Source organism: Apus apus, chromosome 3, assembly GCF_020740795.1.
Source record: "Apus apus isolate bApuApu2 chromosome 3, bApuApu2.pri.cur, whole genome shotgun sequence".
NCBI classification, from domain to species: Eukaryota; Metazoa; Chordata; class Aves; order Apodiformes; family Apodidae; genus Apus; species Apus apus.
The window spans coordinates 73,859,440-73,876,289 of record NC_067284.1 but is presented as its reverse complement, the minus strand read 5'-3'; the positions used below and the strand labels follow the sequence as shown (position 1 = coordinate 73,876,289).

The window sequence follows — 16,850 nt, the reverse complement described above, 5'->3', positions numbered from 1 at the left end:
GCAGTTCTGAGCACAATAGGTTACAACCTATCATCATACAAATCCTTTTGGCAAATGCTATAACTAGCAATATACTGTTGGAAAGGTTTTGCTTGCATTTGAAGTCTTGTTTTTTCTTGTTTGGTGACAGGACGGTGTCTCTAGTCCATGCCTGATAGGTAGACCAAGAAACAAGTTGGCACTGATATTAGCATTACTTCTTGTATGTCTGCCTACTCCAGCAGCTTTGTCTATATGTGCTTAGCTGCTTGAGAGGGCAGGCAAACATACTCTTTTGCAAAGGCATATGGCAAACTTTCACTTACAGCACAGGTGTAAAAAGACTGAATACATATCTTTGTAAGAGCTGTCATGGCCTTTGATAAACTGTCCCCTTAGCTATTTGGAGTTCTAGTGATAACACCTAGAAAATGTAGTAAAGCAGTGGCCCAAAAGGCATCCCTCTGATGTCTGCATGGGTTCTAAGCTCATGAGTGTTGGGGGAGACAGAGCACTGGCTCACGTTACTCGGAGAGATTGTGGGATTTCCATGCTTGGAGATACTTAGAAGCTATCTGGACATGGCATCAGGCAACATGCTTGCTGTCAAGATTGTCTCCATCTCTTTCATTGCCACTGCTGCTTTTTACAGAAAGCATACTTCCATTATTTCAGATGTATTACAGGCTTTTGCTTGCCACATGGTACAGCTGTATACACAATAAAGATGATCCTAGTGTAGTATTTACATTCACCCTTTTAATGAGAATTACAATACACAGTCACCATAGGTGGATGTGCACTTTCTTAAAATTTGTATATCATGTATTTCTTGTTTAAGTGTGTTGTTTTTTTCTTCTCACTTTGTCAGCCTATGCAAAACATTTAAAATAGTAAAATGAAAATAAGGTACAGATAACTATGTTCAGGGAATAGGGAACTAGAACGTATATGTTACTGTGGGAGAATGAATGCTCAGTATTCACACAGCTTTGATTTGTCCTCTTGCCTGTAAAAATGAAGTATTGTTTTTTAAAAAATGTGTACCACGTAACTAAGTAGTGTATGTATGCAAAGATAAGGCAGGGTTAAAACTGAAAAAAGCTGTGCTATCTTGTCTCAAGATGTCCTAGCTTTTTGTACCTAAGTGACAAAATTAATGTTTCATGCTTTTTGTACTGCTAATTCAACGTTACAGATATACCTGCTGTATGGCTATTTTATTGAATTAAAAAAAAAAACGGGTTACAAAAAATTGATGTGAGGAAATCGGGCGAGCATTTGTTTTTCAAAAAGAACCAACTTCATTGCTTCATAACCAGGTGGACAAAGTCTGGTTTTGAGGAAGTGTATGAAACAGAAAGGAAATCCTTTCCATTTCCTTTGCATACAGTTTATGCATAAAAAAGGAATGTGTAGGGGACATTTGGCAAATGTTCAGTAAACGGTTGTCTAGGTGTTAAGAGTCACATAATTCTGAAAACAAATGATATGAAACCTTTTACTGCAGTTCTTTCTTCTGTCATTATTCAGAGGACAGTTTTTATACACCTTACACAATGCAAATTCTCTTATATATACCTGCAATGTTTGTGAAGGTGCCTCTGTTTTCTCTGTACAGTTTTATAAATTTGTCAGGTTTTTAGCTTTGCTTTCAAACCATTTGCAGGTCTTGCCGGACCTTTGTCCGGAAATAAGTACAGCCAAGATACATCTATATTTAGGGCCTCACAAAGTACAGTCTGATTTTTGTCATGCACATGGTTGTATTCTAACTACTTTTTGCTGTTGTCTTGCTGTTACGCTTTTCAAGGTGTTTTCTCATACAACATCTGTGAAATGCGTGAATTATTTTTTTCCTCTTCAGTAATTCCATTGAGAAATGGTGTCTTAAATCTCAGCCCTTCTGTTTGATATGAGCTCTTACACATTTTTCTGGTTAATATTTCATCTTAGGAACGTCCAATCTAAGGTTCTGTTTTACACACGGGTTTCACTCATGTTACCTTTTTCCACAGACTGGAGAATTCTCAGCTCGCTTCCTCTTGAAGTTGCCTGTAGATTTCAGCAATATTCCTACATACCTTCTCAAGGTAAAATGAATGTCTAAGTAGATAATGTTTGTGAGAGAGTATGAATTACTGAAATGTTCTTGGTAATTCTTTTGACTTTCCTGCCCTCCTACTCTCCAAGAGTTTGAAAGTCCACTGTTTCTAAACCTGATTGGGTTATGTTTTGGAAAGATGATGTTAGTGTTTTGCATCCTGTTTTATCAGATAGTAAATATACAACTTTCACTCTGAAGGAACATGCAGAATTTGGGTTGTTTTAGAAGATGGCATGCAATGCAGATGTTCTGGGTTTTTAGACAATATGATAAGTAGCAAACTCTTGCCAGTATCCTAAATATTATCTCGGGGGATAAATTAACTATTTCCAGATAAACTCTTTTATATGAATCTATGTAATTTCATGCTATGTAGGTGTTGGGGTTTTTAATGAGCAGTCCAATTGGACCAGCAGTCTTGATAGAGGAAGCAGAAAAGCAAACTAATTATATAATTTCCCAACAGGGTGTAAAAGAAAATACTGATGACATGAACTGACAGTTTTGATTATTAGGTTGCTTCGTTGTTTACAATGAACATTAATTTGACCAGATACTTTAGGAAGTAGGACTGTAGAGAATTGGATGTGAGTTGGAAAAAAAGTATTTCTGTGCTAGAAGGAGAAAAACCAAACAGCAGAATTTTTGGAATGGGATAATATTAAGTGAGTGGTTTTCACAGCAGGAGGACAGTCACTCTCTCAAGCAGTTACTATGAAAGCCCATCATAAGGTCAGTGTTACCATATTCAGAGGACACAGTGGGATTCTCTCTGTCTATTATTACTGTTAGAATGAATTGCCAGAACTTCTACTTCAGACAAGGTTTGAATCAGCTGATGTTACCAACACCCATCTTTCCTTTAAACTGCATGTCTGCCTCCTTACTCATCTTTTTACTTCTAAATATTTGGAAGAACAGCTCCTTGAAGTTTAGCAACTAATGTGTTGAGATTATAATGTCAGTGTAGGTCCCATTACCTCCTCTTTGTCTTATTGTCAGAAATAAGGTATCTTTAGCCAAGAACCATGAAAATAAAGGCAGGTACAACTGTAACGTGACTGAAATTTTTCTTGTAGTCTGAGATCTATGTCCTATAATCTCTTTACCTTCTGCTGACTTTTTGCTGTTTAACTAATGAGCCACGCCTAACTTTTTCAGAAGCATCCATCCAGATATTTTCAGTTTTTTCCTGTGTTCATGGTAGCAGCCCTTCTCCCAGCTACTGTCTTTCTTCAGAGACTTCTCTTCTCACTTGATGGAACATTTCCAGTCCGATGTAAGAGGGCTGGCTAACGCCTTTTCAGGAATGGTGGCGCTGAGAACCAGGGTACAGTAGCAGTTAACCTAGACTGCAGGATAGCTATGATTAGCTTCTGAAAAACTCTGTGGGAAAAAGAAGACTGAGAATGTCTAATGTGGACTATGTTGTCTGCTCCTTCGGAACTCCAGGTGCTGTATTTTCCAGGAAAAATTTTTAATGGATTAAGAATTTCAGAGCAATATTTTAAATTGCTTCAGTCATAGGACTGTCTTACACCTGTGTTCTTCCTCTGGGGAAACTCCATGACCTGGAGGTTAGAAGTTGGTGTATGAGTTACATGAGTAACTGTCATCATGTAGGAACCCTGTGATAGAAATGGATTCTACTTTTTTTTTTTTCTAAAGAGTAACGTGTTCATGCATGACAACACACTCCTCCTTACTGTGATCCCCTTTCATGTTCACTAAACATTTTGCACCTTCTCTATAGAAGCTTGGTATATTGTGGATAAATCATCACTGCCCCACAGCTGCTTTCTGGAGCATTGTTCTCCCAGAGTGCCAAATGATTCATTAGTCTGAAGGAAAGAGTGTATTTATTTTGCATGCATATACAGAGTGTGTGATGTAAAGAGGCATGCACAGAAAGTTAACACAATTAAAGTTTACCAGTCTACCTTTATTTTGACATTTCTAAAATCTTAATGTCTTAGGTTTAAGGTTTTAAAATTAACATGTTTTTGTATGTAATGGCCTGGATTTTTACAAGAACAAATGCATCTTGATGGCCAATGTACTGATGAAATCCTTAGGTTTCTCATGCTGACTTAAGCTATGCAAACTGACATGTTAACTGTCTGGGGTAGAAAAGTGGTATGTAGTCTGGATCAGTAGCCACAGGAGAAGAATTTCTTTCCAGTAGTGTTGGTTGATGAAAAAATCCAGCACGGATTAGAACAGAGTGCTCTGTAGCAGGCATGGATCTTGTACCCCCGGTGTCTTTAACTGCCTGTATTCTGACAGTATCAGATATATCAAGGTCATCTTCTATGACAGCAATATAAAGGCAGGTAGAATTTTAACTACTCAGTTATGGTTGAAATAATTCTGCGCTCTGACTACTCCAAATTCATAAAGCTATTTAATAAAATTCAGATTTTTTTTTTTTTTTTAATCTCTCCATGTCTGTCTTATTTCACTTTTTTTTTTCAATTGGACTTTTTGCATAAATAGGTCTTTGACTGTGGCAGTAAAATAGAAATTCATTTTCCATCATGTCTGCCAATACAACCTGCTAGATTATAGTACATGATAGACCATCTATTGATGCAGGGGAAATAATTGTTAATATATTACCATGAAAGGTGGAAGAGCAGTCAGTAATTGAAGGCTGTTAGTGTATTAACAGCTTAATGTTTAACTGTAGAATTCCACATGTTTTAATTTATAGTGTACAGTAGCATCTCTGTAATGATTTGCAAAGTTCAAACCTGTGTTATACTTTCTCTGCCATCTACTTTTTTTGATGTTTAATGATTACTACTTGTATTAAAATCCGGTGAAATATTAGAAGACCGTAATTTTTGCCTCATTAGTCACTCCTAGTAGCCCAATGATTTGTAATGCTCTTCTGATACTGTTATTGATCTCAGAAGGTAATCACACTGTAAGTGTGATTGTAAAGCTTTGTATAGTGAGCCAATATCCAGTCTTGAGGATGTAAGCTGTAAGAACAGTCTGTACAGTTAAAACAAATATCTGAGGTTGTTAAGAATACATTCCAGAATCATAAGATCTTACTCAGTCAACTTTTTGTACTAATGGTAGTGAAAGTATTCACCTTCCCCTAGAAGAATAAAAATGTGAAGGCATTGTGTAAGTTGGGGAGGCACATTTATTACCTGGTTATTTTGAAGATGTCTTCTGTATTTTTTAAAAATCCTATTTCAAAGAATACCAGGGTATTACAAAGATATTCAGTTGAAATGTGTGTGCATGTTGAAGAAAATAGCTGAGTATATGAAGAGCGAGAATGATTAAAAGAGCAATGCAGAGCTTCTTCCTTTGAATTCTGAAGTGGCTGCAGCAGATAAATGTTTTTCATAAGTTTTCTTGGTATATTCTTTCACATTTGAAAGAAAAAGTATCATTCTTTATTTTCCTAGGTAAAGAACTGTTCAAAAAGAACTATTGATTTACACTGAAAAGGTACATTTAGGAAAAGACATCCCTTCTTTTTTTTTTCCCTTACAAAGTTACACTTTAATACAAGGGTTTTGAATTTAATGTGGATCTTCATATCCACTTTCACGTCATTTTCTTATGGAAATCCATTTGACATAAATAAAATTTTTAAGTGTTTACCTAACTGCAGAATCAAGCTGGTTGCTCAAGCTACTGCAAGGTTAATTATGATAAGTTTTATTAAGGTTCTCCTGTTTGATGAGATCATGGCTTTGGCTCAGGAAAATCCTTACATTGGTATGTCTTTACTGTTTGTTATACTTTCCCTTTCTCTTTTTTGCAGTTGGGTTTTTTAAGCAGCACATTCATTTTGGCTTATATTCTTTTCTGTGGGTTGCAACATTTTCCATTTTCACCACAGTATTTTATAAATGGAAGTATTCACTGTACATGCTGGTTTTGAGAATCACTGTCTAGTTCACATTTGTGCCTCTTTACAGATACAATGTAGGCCATAGTAATAAAGAAGGTGATAGACATAGCATCTAAAATACCTTATGCAAATTTTGTTTCTTTCTTTGTAGTCTTAGTCAACTACAGGGACATATGTTATCATAATGATAATTCATTAAATATCTCCAGCTCAGTATTTTACAAGTTTTACTGGATTATTTGACAGATTACACAGTATGAACATGTTGTTAGTGATGCTACTGAGAACAAGACATCTAGGTTTGTTGGGTTTTTTTATTTCCCTGTGGGTTTTTTTGATGTTTTTGCTAAGTAAGATGTACCCTGATTACCACCTTCTTATATATAGTTTTTAAAGTATTAATTTCCTATTCTTATGTACCTGCTTGTTGTGCCCTGGTGGATAGCTAATATGTGGACATATTTAGCCGTTAGAGGGCTTTGAGCAACCTGGTCTAGTGGGGGTGTCCCTGCCTATGAATGGGAGTTGGAACTAGGTGATCTTTGAGGTCCCTTCCAACCCAAACCATTCTATGATTCTATCCTGCTGTGACCAGCAGCCTTCCAATAATTTCTTACTATTTAAATGTAAAGGAAATATGCAAGGCAGACCTATTTCTTTTTGTAGAAGATTAAGAAACATCTTTGCACCTCTTTTTTTCTGGAGAGCTTTTTTGTAATGACCGTTTTATTTAGTGCTTATCTTTCAGAACTGAAACAAATAACAGACGTTGTCTAGACACATTGCCAGGGGCCAAACAGTTGTGTGTAAGACTGTCAATGGAAAAGGTTGATCCTCAAGTTCAAATCAAAAGATAAGAACATATTTGTGTTTTTCCTTATTGTGATTTCATCATTTGGAAATCTGTGAGAAGACATGAATGCAACATTTGTTTATGATGTAGACAAAATTCCATGTACTGTGAAAAGACTGCAATACTTGTGTATGTTTGTGTAATCAACTATAGTAGAGAACAAACAAAGCTTAAGTAAAATATGCAGGGTCAAATGAGATCTCTTTCCAGGCTAGTTTCTTTACTGTTGTAATCTAGCAGTTTGAGGTTTTTGACAGCATTTAAGGTTTGTGTTAAATTGCTGCAAATACCAAAACACAAATATACTTGTATTATAAAAACTGGTACTTCTGCTGTTTAACCTGTTTAGCTCAAAAAATTGAGCTAAATATTCTGAAAAAGAAAAATAATTTCTTTTGCTTTTAAATTTCATTTGTTTTTGTTGATAGCTGGCTAATCATCAACCTGGGAACTACAGGCCACTCAGTCTCACCTCTGTGCCTGGCAAAGTCATGGAGCAGATCCTCCTGGAAAGTCTGCTAAGGCACATGGCAAATAAAGAGGTGACTGGTGACAGCCAACATGGCTTCACTAAGGGCAAGTCATGCCTGACCAATCTGGTGGCCTTCTAAAACAAGGCTGCAGAGATGGTGGATGGTGGCAGAGCAACTGACATCATCTACCTGTATTTGTTCAAGGGTCTGACACTGTCCCACACGACATCCTGGTCTCCAAACTGACAAGGCATGGATTTGACAGATGGACCACTTAGTGGATAAGAAATTGGCTGGATGGCCACAGCCAGAGAGTTGTGGTCAATGGCTCAAAGTCCAAATGGAGGCAGGTGACGAGTGGTGTCCCTCAGGGGTCAGTACTGGGACCAGTGCTGTTTAACATCTTTGTTGGAGACATGGACAGTGGGATTGAGTGTATCCTCAGCAAGTTTGCTGATGATACCAGCTGTGTGGTGTGGTTGACACCCTAAAGGGAAGGGATGCCATCTGGAGGGACCTTGACAGGCTGGACAGGTGGGCCAATGCCAACCTCATGAAGTTCAACAAGGCCAAGTGCAAGGTCCTGCGCCGGGGTTGCCACAACCCCAGGCACAAACACAGGCTAGGGGGAGAATGGATTGTGAGCAGTCCTGAGGAGAAGGACTTGGGGGTGGTAGTAGATGAGAAGCTCGACATGAGTTGCCAGTGTGTGCTGGAGCCCAGAGATCAACTGCATCCTGGGCTGCATCAAAAGAAGTGTGGACAGCAGGGCCAGGGAGGTGATTCTGCCCCTCTACGCTGCTCTGGTGAGACCCCACCTGGAATACTGTGTACAGTTCTGGTGCCCTCAGCACAAGAAAGATACAGACCTGTTGGAGAGGGTCCAGAGAAGGGCCACCAAGATGATCAAAGGCCTGGAGCACCTCTGCTATGAAGACAGGCTGAGAGAGTTAGGGCTGTTCAGCCTAGATAAGAGAAGGCTCCGGGGAGACCTTATAGCAGCCTTCCAGTACTTGAAAGGGGCCTACAGGAAAGCTGGAGAGGCACTTTTCATCAGAGAAGACAGCGACAGGCCAAGGGGTAGTGGTTTTAAACTGAGAGAGGGGAGATTTAGGTTAGATATTAGGAAGAAATTCTTCACCATAAGGGTGGTGAGGAACTGGAATGGGTTGCCCAGGGAGGTTGTTGATGCCCCATCCCTGGAAGTTTTTAAGGCCAGGTTGGACGAGGTTTTGTGGAGCCAAGCTTTTTTGATGGAGCCACGCTTTTTTCAGTGGTGACCAGTGATAGGACAAGGGGCAGTGGATGCAAACTGGAGCATAGGAGGTTCCATGTGAATGTCAGGAAGAACTTCTTTACTGTGAGAGTGACAGAGCACTGGGACAGGCTGCCCAGAGAGGTTGTGGAGTCTCCTGCTCTGGAGACATTCAAAACTCGCCTGGACACGTTCCTATGTGATGTACGCTAGGTGACCCTGCTCTGGCAGGGGAGTTGGACTAGATGATCTTTCAAGGTCCCTTCCAACCCCTAGGATTCTGTGATTCTGTGGTCTAGTGGTAGGGTTCCCTGCTCATGGCAGGGGGGTTGGAACTCAATCATCTTTAAGGTCCCTTCCAACCTTAATGATTCTAACTAAAACCAGATGTGTAGTGTCTTAAGGTCACAAAGTCAGTGGCAGGAAGGGATTAGAGTCCAGATCTGACTTGATCTTTTTGCACTAGACTGTTTTACTCTGCTGGGTGGCTACCTCACAAAAAAGCTTAGAGCATTATGCAGTATAGTATGTTTGACTGTCTTCCCATACTGTCTTTGGGTCTTCTATATTCGGTGGAGTGATGGACTTGAACATCATACAAAACTTGTCATGTTTATGGCGTCATATGTTGTAATTACCTGTTTTACAACTAGGAAAACAGGCAGTTTATAAGACTTGTAGGTAATCCTGAAATAACACAATACTTTAACTGTGCTATTTTAATACATAGAATGCTGTTAATCATATGCTACTTAAGACTATGACAGAGGCATAAAGTTAACTTCCTGAATAGTATTCCATAATGTATTCCTTATCTTGAGATATATGCAAGTATTTGGAGCAAATAGTTTAAATTTTAAAAGCAGATATCAGTATGATATTCACTAGATTGCCTATTGTACCAGCATTAAATTACTTGAAGATAATACTGAATCACCAAAGGTTGTCTAGGTTTCTTCTGTTAATAAAGACAAACTTTATAACATGCAATAATAATGAGCCATTGAGATTTTAGATTAGAAATGAATCTGTGCAAGTTATTACTGGAAATATTCAAAACAGTCTGTAGTAGCCAAAGCCAGTATATTGTACAGGCTAGAGGCTGTAAAAATAAAGGTAACCTCTGTGTTTGTGAAAGACATTTATCAAGAGGAGATGTAATTGATATTGTTTCTAAGAAGCTTACATTTTAGCCTGTGCCCAGGAATCTGAGGTTTACTTTTGCTGTCCATCTTTTTCAGTCATAAGTACCAAAAAAGAAGTGCCACTGGGGAGGTGTTTCTTCTCCTCACTATGCTGACAAGTGTCAGAGTAGCAGCCTGTTGCCAGAAGCACACGAACTCTAAGCAGGGGAACTTGCGTAATGAATATGGCCAAAAAATAATTATAAAGCAATTTGAAAAGGTATCCATGTTGTGGAAAATTTTGGACACTTTCTAAAGTTGTGAACCAGAAAAATAGTGTCATTTAAATATTTCATGATAAAATATTTTTAAATGTCTAGTTTTTCATATTAGCTTAAAAAACATAAGCTGTAAAGCTGTAAAGGTTTGGATGTTTTGGCTTTTTTTATTATTATTAAGCAGGATGTTTCAGTTGTCACTGCAGGTGACACTGGATTATCTTATTCCACTATATGTAAGCCTTGTGCTTCTTAGCTATTCTTACTACTGTAGTCTAATAACCTTACAGAGTTTAGCAGAAGAGGTGAACTGTCTTGCTTTGCCACGTAATCTACTGATTCTGGCATTGGGAGTAAAGTATTACTGCTATAATTCAGTGAAGCTCCAGAAATACTTGTAGAAACTATTTAATTAGTCATCCCTTTGTGATTTTTATTCTGATACTTTCTGCCCACAAACCAAGGGGAGCAAAGCCCTATAAAAGTATGCTTTATAATCAGAACATGTTATATTTTAATTTTGTAAACTAATCAGTTCCCTTCTTTCTCACTGAATTTTGTTTGTACAATTTTTTTCACAACAACTTGATTTGTTTGTACTAACTGGTCACTCAAACCACAAAAAACATGTTAGTGTAAGGAGCACCTTAAGCTCCATATGCTGAAAGCCAAAAGCAATTTTTTAAATCAGCTTTTTCTGCAATTTATTGGAAGATTCTGTTAAGATCTGTCAACTGGAACAGCTCATTCTGCACAGCTGATGATTTTTATAGTTTATGATCTTAATATGAATAATAATCTCCAATCAACTGTATTCCTGACGACAGCTATCTTACAAACATTTTTATTTTTATAATGTAATAGTAAAGGAAAGGACTGCCACATCTACAATATTTATCTCAATTTCTGTAATTTTTTTCTCTAATTTTGATAGAAATACTAATTTGCTGTTCTAAAATTACCCGAAATAAGTTTTTTCAATAATTAAAAAACAAATTAAGAAAAACAAGTTAGAAAGAACAGCTTCTGAAATCTAGAAGCCTTTTTGCATCTAGTGGGAAAGTTTATAAGACACGTTATGTTGCGTGACTTGGTTCAGATTTACTGCCTTGTTAGGGCTTGTAATTTGTACTGTTGCTTTACATTTGCATTCTATGTATTGCATAGGAAGAATGGAATTCAATAGCCATAAAAATAATTGCATGTTACTACATAATGATGGTGCTTGTTTTATTATCATGGTCCACCCAGAGTATGTAGAAAAAGCATTGTACAGTGGTCTTGAACTGGGAAGGGGTTCTTGGATATATTTTTTTAAAATTTGCTTTAGTTCCCTGTTGCCATTTCTCCTTGAAAGGAAGAATATTTGAGATGTGTTGAGTATAGAACATGAGCACAGCAATTACCGGTAGAATTCATTAACCAGCAAATCTGCATTTGCAGATGCACAAATACATAAAGCATGGTTGTAGGATGTTAAGTGCTGACCCCAGAGCCTCTTTCCTCTCTTAGGTTTCTTTCTTAGGATTCAGCACAGGGCTGAAGTCCTACAGGAGCTTGTATTTTGAGGTTTTAAAGTCCATTTTATATACAAAAGAGCCAGTTATTTACTGTTAGAGTGACTGGATTGGTTTAGTGTTTTGGGTTTTTTTTGTTTTGGCTTTCAGAATACTAGGTTATGTCTGTCTTCTTAAGAAAGAATAGTACTAGCATGAATGTATGTCTATATGATGACTTCATATGCTTCTTAGTCATTCTTGGTTTGGATTCTGTGATTTACACTGATAACTTTTCAGTTAAATACACCAAATTTGCTGTCTAAAAAGGGTGTTAGTTTTTTTTAATGTATATCTCAAAAATAACTTCAGCAGAATGTTACAATGCTCACTTTTATTTGTTTTCATAGGTTTAAAGGTTTAAGCCAAAAATATTTACCAAAAATAAATTTTAAAAAAGCTTTACTGTTGAATCAGTTATTCTCAACAGTGAACATTCTGAGGGTGAGGGATCCATCACATTTCTTTTTATCTAATTGATACTGACAATGTCATTGATGATGATATCATGAAACATAAAAAAACCCAAACAAACCCCAGACAAAACTATCTAGGATGTTCTGCCATTTTGCTTCCATATTACCGAAAGAATAAGCAGCACTTTCTCCACTAAATGCAAATTAATAGCATGCCATGTTTCTATCAAGCTTTCCGTATCTATACTATCTTCCAATTAGGAAAGTAGTTGCTTGTTTACATAAAGTGTATTTTAGTATTTTCTGTTTGAGAAAGAGACATTAGATGGAAAGGCTAAAGGAAAGACTGCCTTGTCCAGCAGTATCTCAGTGAGACAGTGAAAGACAGATAAATTAAACTTAGACCTGTTGACTCTCTATTTCTGTTTTAATGATTTAAGTGTTCATGCTAGAACTTGCATGTCTTTTATGTGCTGGGACCTGTAATCGTTGCAAACAGCACGTCCATGGGAGAGATGGAGCAGTGGGGAGGAGATTTAATTTGGCTTCATTGAAGGCAATTAGGTGTACTCTTTAGGTCTTAACAGGTTACCAGTACATAAAAATTTGGGCAAAAACATGTCTGTGAATTAAATACTGGTTTTCAATTACATAATGAAGTGTCTACAGTGCACATATAGTATTTAAGTATACCCACATAATGTGGATAGGAAGTATTTCTGCTGAAGGAAAATAGCAAAATAGAGCTAAACTAATAATGCTGCTCCAACTCTTGACATTCTTTGTCATCTTAATGATTTGCTTATTGCAGTTAGTTTTAGTAATAAACTACTAAAATATGCACCTTTTAAATATATGAAAACATGTTTAAATATTTGGAGATACCACATATTCTGTCTTTTACTGTAACATCTTTTCTGGTCTAGAAGAATGTTAGACAAATGTGACTGATGTCTCGACTAAGACTGGTGACTGACTGATGGTACGTAAATAATGAGGTACTCATTTGCAGGAACCCTGAGGATAGTGTGTTGGTTAACAAAGAATAAACACGCTCATTCCAAATTATTTTCATTGTTTAGCATTTATAGTGTGTGTCCTAGATAAAATCATTAAGTCTATCTCATTTCACCTAGACTCATAACTTGAAGTAATAAATCTTATTTAATTTTCGTCTTACTGTTGTTAAGTGATTAGATTAGCTTTTGAAATGTAGGTCAAATTAGACACAGATGTACCATTTTGACATACATACAGGTATTGTCTCTTTTTGTCTACACAGGCTAGATGAAAATAGTAACTGAGCATCTCACAAGTTCTTATTGTTTGCAGTAGTTGTGATGCATGGAAAAAATCCTTCTGTTTTTTGAACAGGACTTGAAGCATGGAGGAACTAGTAATACACATATTTACAGTGGAATTCTGAGCCAGTAGTAGAGAGCTTGTCGAAGGTTTTAACCAGAATGGTGCTTTTCCTCTCCCCTCTCTTTCTATAACCTTTTTCAGTTTATCACAATTACAACTAGGAGTCAATCAAGTCCAGTGCATTTTGGCACATTTTTCTTGAAGGAAAAACAAGCTACTTGTGTCAGCAGGGACAGAGTTGTATGACTTTGGAGTTCTTGGAGATTCTTCTTGTAGGCCATTTTTTCACTGGTAGATTTATATTTTTTGTCCTTGAAATTCTTTATTGCTCATGAGTGTTGTCTTAGTTACCTATTGATTTCAATTATCATGGACATCTCTTCACATTTGGACAGTAACTTATGAATCAATGTAACATAAGTTACCTTTTCTACTGAAAAATTTTGTGCTGCATTTTTTCCCCACAAAACTGCGTAGTTAAACAACAGCAAAAAACACCCCATAGCATTAAAAAGACTAGGACTCAGAGCTCCAGCTATTGGTCCAAGCATTTGGTTTCCATTTCTGAAAGGAATTAGATGCTCCCTGCCTGCCACTGACTTCAGTAGCAATAAACTCGTTACAAGTACATAATATTTCTCAGGATCAGGCTCTTGTTAATATGTTATAGAGCTCAATGGAATGGAGTGTATTTCTGACAACATTTAAAACTTCTATGATACCTTCCTTCTAAGGTTCACAGAGCCCTGTGTTCTGCTAGAAAGAAAGCACTGAAACAGTTTCACTTATTTTAAAATAAATAAATTGAAAAGCAAATAGATTGCAGAGTAATTAGAGGAGTACTGGCCTGCTGACTGTCTGATAGTTCTCTGGCTGAGAAATATTTAAACCGAGATAAAATTTTAATTTGATATTCTTTACACTGTTTCCTCTGTTTACAAATGGAATTATTATATTCTAGGTAGAATGTAGTTCTTTGCATATCCATTTTGTTTTATGCATGTAATGTATTTTGACAGTATATGTAAAATGCTATTAAAATGGCAGTAATTTCTAGGCTTTGTTCTGTGTAATTAACCTTGACTGCACAAGAATTACTGAACAAAAGAGCTGTTTATCTTGCATTAAATATCACTGTAAATGGCAACTCAAGATGCTTTTATAAGTTTTAATTTAATTTTATTTTTTAAATTTAAAATTCGTAGCCATTGTTGATAATTAATTTCAAGATGTGGAATTAATAGGTGGATACTGGGTAACAAAAAAGGACTGATTTAGAGCAGACAGTGTATTTGGAATAAAGACTAGTGACCAGGATTTATACAACTGGTTTGGTAGAATAAAGGTCTGTGGTGCTAATATTATATGAAACTTTAGGACTGCTTGCTTTATGACCTCTCCTAAAACAAAAGAAACGTTGGAATAAAATTAACAGAGGGATTCTTCTGGTTGCAATAGCAAATGTTTCATGAGAAGCTGTGCAACTGAATTTGTAATAAACAGAACTGGCATTTACAATTGTGTTCTTGCAGCATCCGTTTTACTGTATGGCAGCAACTTAATAACAAAAAAATATATTTATTTTTTTTGTTGTTTACCACACATTGCCAGTTCCTTCTTGAAAAGGTGTGTCATCAAACTGCAGCCCAGTTTACAGGCCTTTAGGCAATGATGGTATCAGGTTTAGGAGACTATACCTGTTAACGCAACTTGGAGGCCTATATTATCTCTCTGACTCATGTGAGGCAGTACTGCAGTATGAAGAATTATTTTTACTTGGCTTTCTTTATAACTTCTGTGAATATAGCCAATTATATTTGCCTCTCCTAGAAAAATTATGTAGAAAATTTAAGCTGGTGACACCAAAATGTTGTCACTGCTATCAAAATGTAAGTAAATGCATACAAATAAACAGTATATTAATAAAATAAAAATTAAAAAGAAGGAATAGTATTAAAAAGGTAATTTAATAGAAGAGAACTGAAAAAAACATTGGAAGCCTGGTAAGAAAAAAAGATCTGTATAAGATTGAAAAAAATGTCAGTCTGTTAGTCTAAATGCACTCCAGAGTGTTGCATTCCCAGGAAACTTGAAAAATTGTTATAATGATCTGTATAAATGTTAAAAAAAAATTCTGTGCAGTTCAGCAAGATGAAAAGTGAGTGTATGCTTAGGAAGACTACTTTTGTGGAATGAGGCGATATGGATTTAGTTTTCTGGCACATGCAGATGTCGTTTTAAGATTTTAAGTAAAATAACCACTTCTGTGAGCAATAGAAATAGTGAAGGTTGATTTCGTGCAAGTTTAATCCCTTGTCTCCTTGAACCTCTATGCCATGTTGTTGTGGTTCTCCCATGTGGGCCCTGTAGGAATGTATCAAGTGAGAAGATAAGAAGTGTTTTCAGTGGTTGGTGCCCCAGCTGCTACCATTGATAGCAAGCTGAATTTATCTGTAATTACCTGTAATAGTTGGTGGGGTAATCAGCTGGCTGTCTCCTCTACCTGACTGCTGGTCTTCATATAGCTTCTGTGAACTTAATTATCTCTGAGATTGAAAACTAGTTGGAGAAAGGAGGGAAGAGGGCAGGGAGGCAACTGAAAATATGCTCACATATGCACTGAATGTGAAACCGAATGAAAAGGGCAAAAAAGTGATTACAATGTTTGTACATTATAATGAAAACTTGCTGACCTTTAAAAGTTTTTCATCATCCAAAAAGTTTTAAAACAATTTTGCTGGAGTGGGATGAATGCCCAAGTAGAATATTTACACTTGGTCAGCACTGAGACATTTGGTTGAATTTGTTGGTAAAATCTTTCCTGAAACATAGCCTCTATCATTGGTGTTTAAACCAAATTGGCAGTACCCACCTAAGGAATTTAAAAGTAAATCTTAGTCAAGTGATCGGTGCAAGAACATTTGTGATAGGTCAAGGTGCAGATGGTTTTTCTCCTTCCTCCACTGAATTGTTCTTTACTGTTGGTGGGAGGGAAATCTCTTCCTTCACATGAGCTAAGAAAATCAATAGTAAGTATTCAATATGAAGGCATCTTAATAGCACATTTTGTATGCAATAGCCATTTTGGGGTTGGAGAGAAAATGCAAGAGAAGGATAAGATGAATTATCTCTGCATTACCATATTAAGGCAATTTGGAAGGTACTATCAATTACGATATTTACAGCTATACAAAACACATAAAGAGTGTACTTTTTGAATTCCAGAGGAAGAGTGGAAACAAGTCTTATCTGCTCATCTTTGTGTTCTAATTTTGGATTCTTTGAAAAATACAATTAAAAATATTCTTACTGAGATTAATATTTTGGAAGCTCACTGCATGTAAACTTTTGAGAACACTAGTTTGAAACTTCCACAGTATTATCTCCAAATACTTACTTGTTTCTCCTGTGCATGAGTGCATTCAGACCCCTGCAAAACTAATACATGGAGAACAAAGTATTTGAAGATGCTTGTTTTATTATTTTTAAATACACTATTAGTTCAGGACTATTTAACTATTTATGCAGTCATTAACTGCAAACCAGCTTCTAACATGCTGAAAG

The 16,850-nt window shown here is 36.5% G+C and overlaps 1 protein-coding gene across 3 annotated transcripts in view; it reads left to right on the top strand.

Annotated features, from left to right (window-relative positions):
* Nucleotides 1-16,850, top strand: part of BABAM2 (BRISC and BRCA1 A complex member 2) — a 172,982-nt gene that overhangs the window by 55,188 nt on the left and 100,944 nt on the right. For all 3 annotated transcript variants that reach the window (XM_051614076.1, XM_051614075.1, XM_051614077.1), the window contains exon 6: nt 1,998-2,072. In XM_051614076.1, the coding sequence (XP_051470036.1) occupies nt 1,998-2,072 (75 nt within the window). The remainder of the gene's footprint in view (nt 1-1,997; nt 2,073-16,850) is intronic.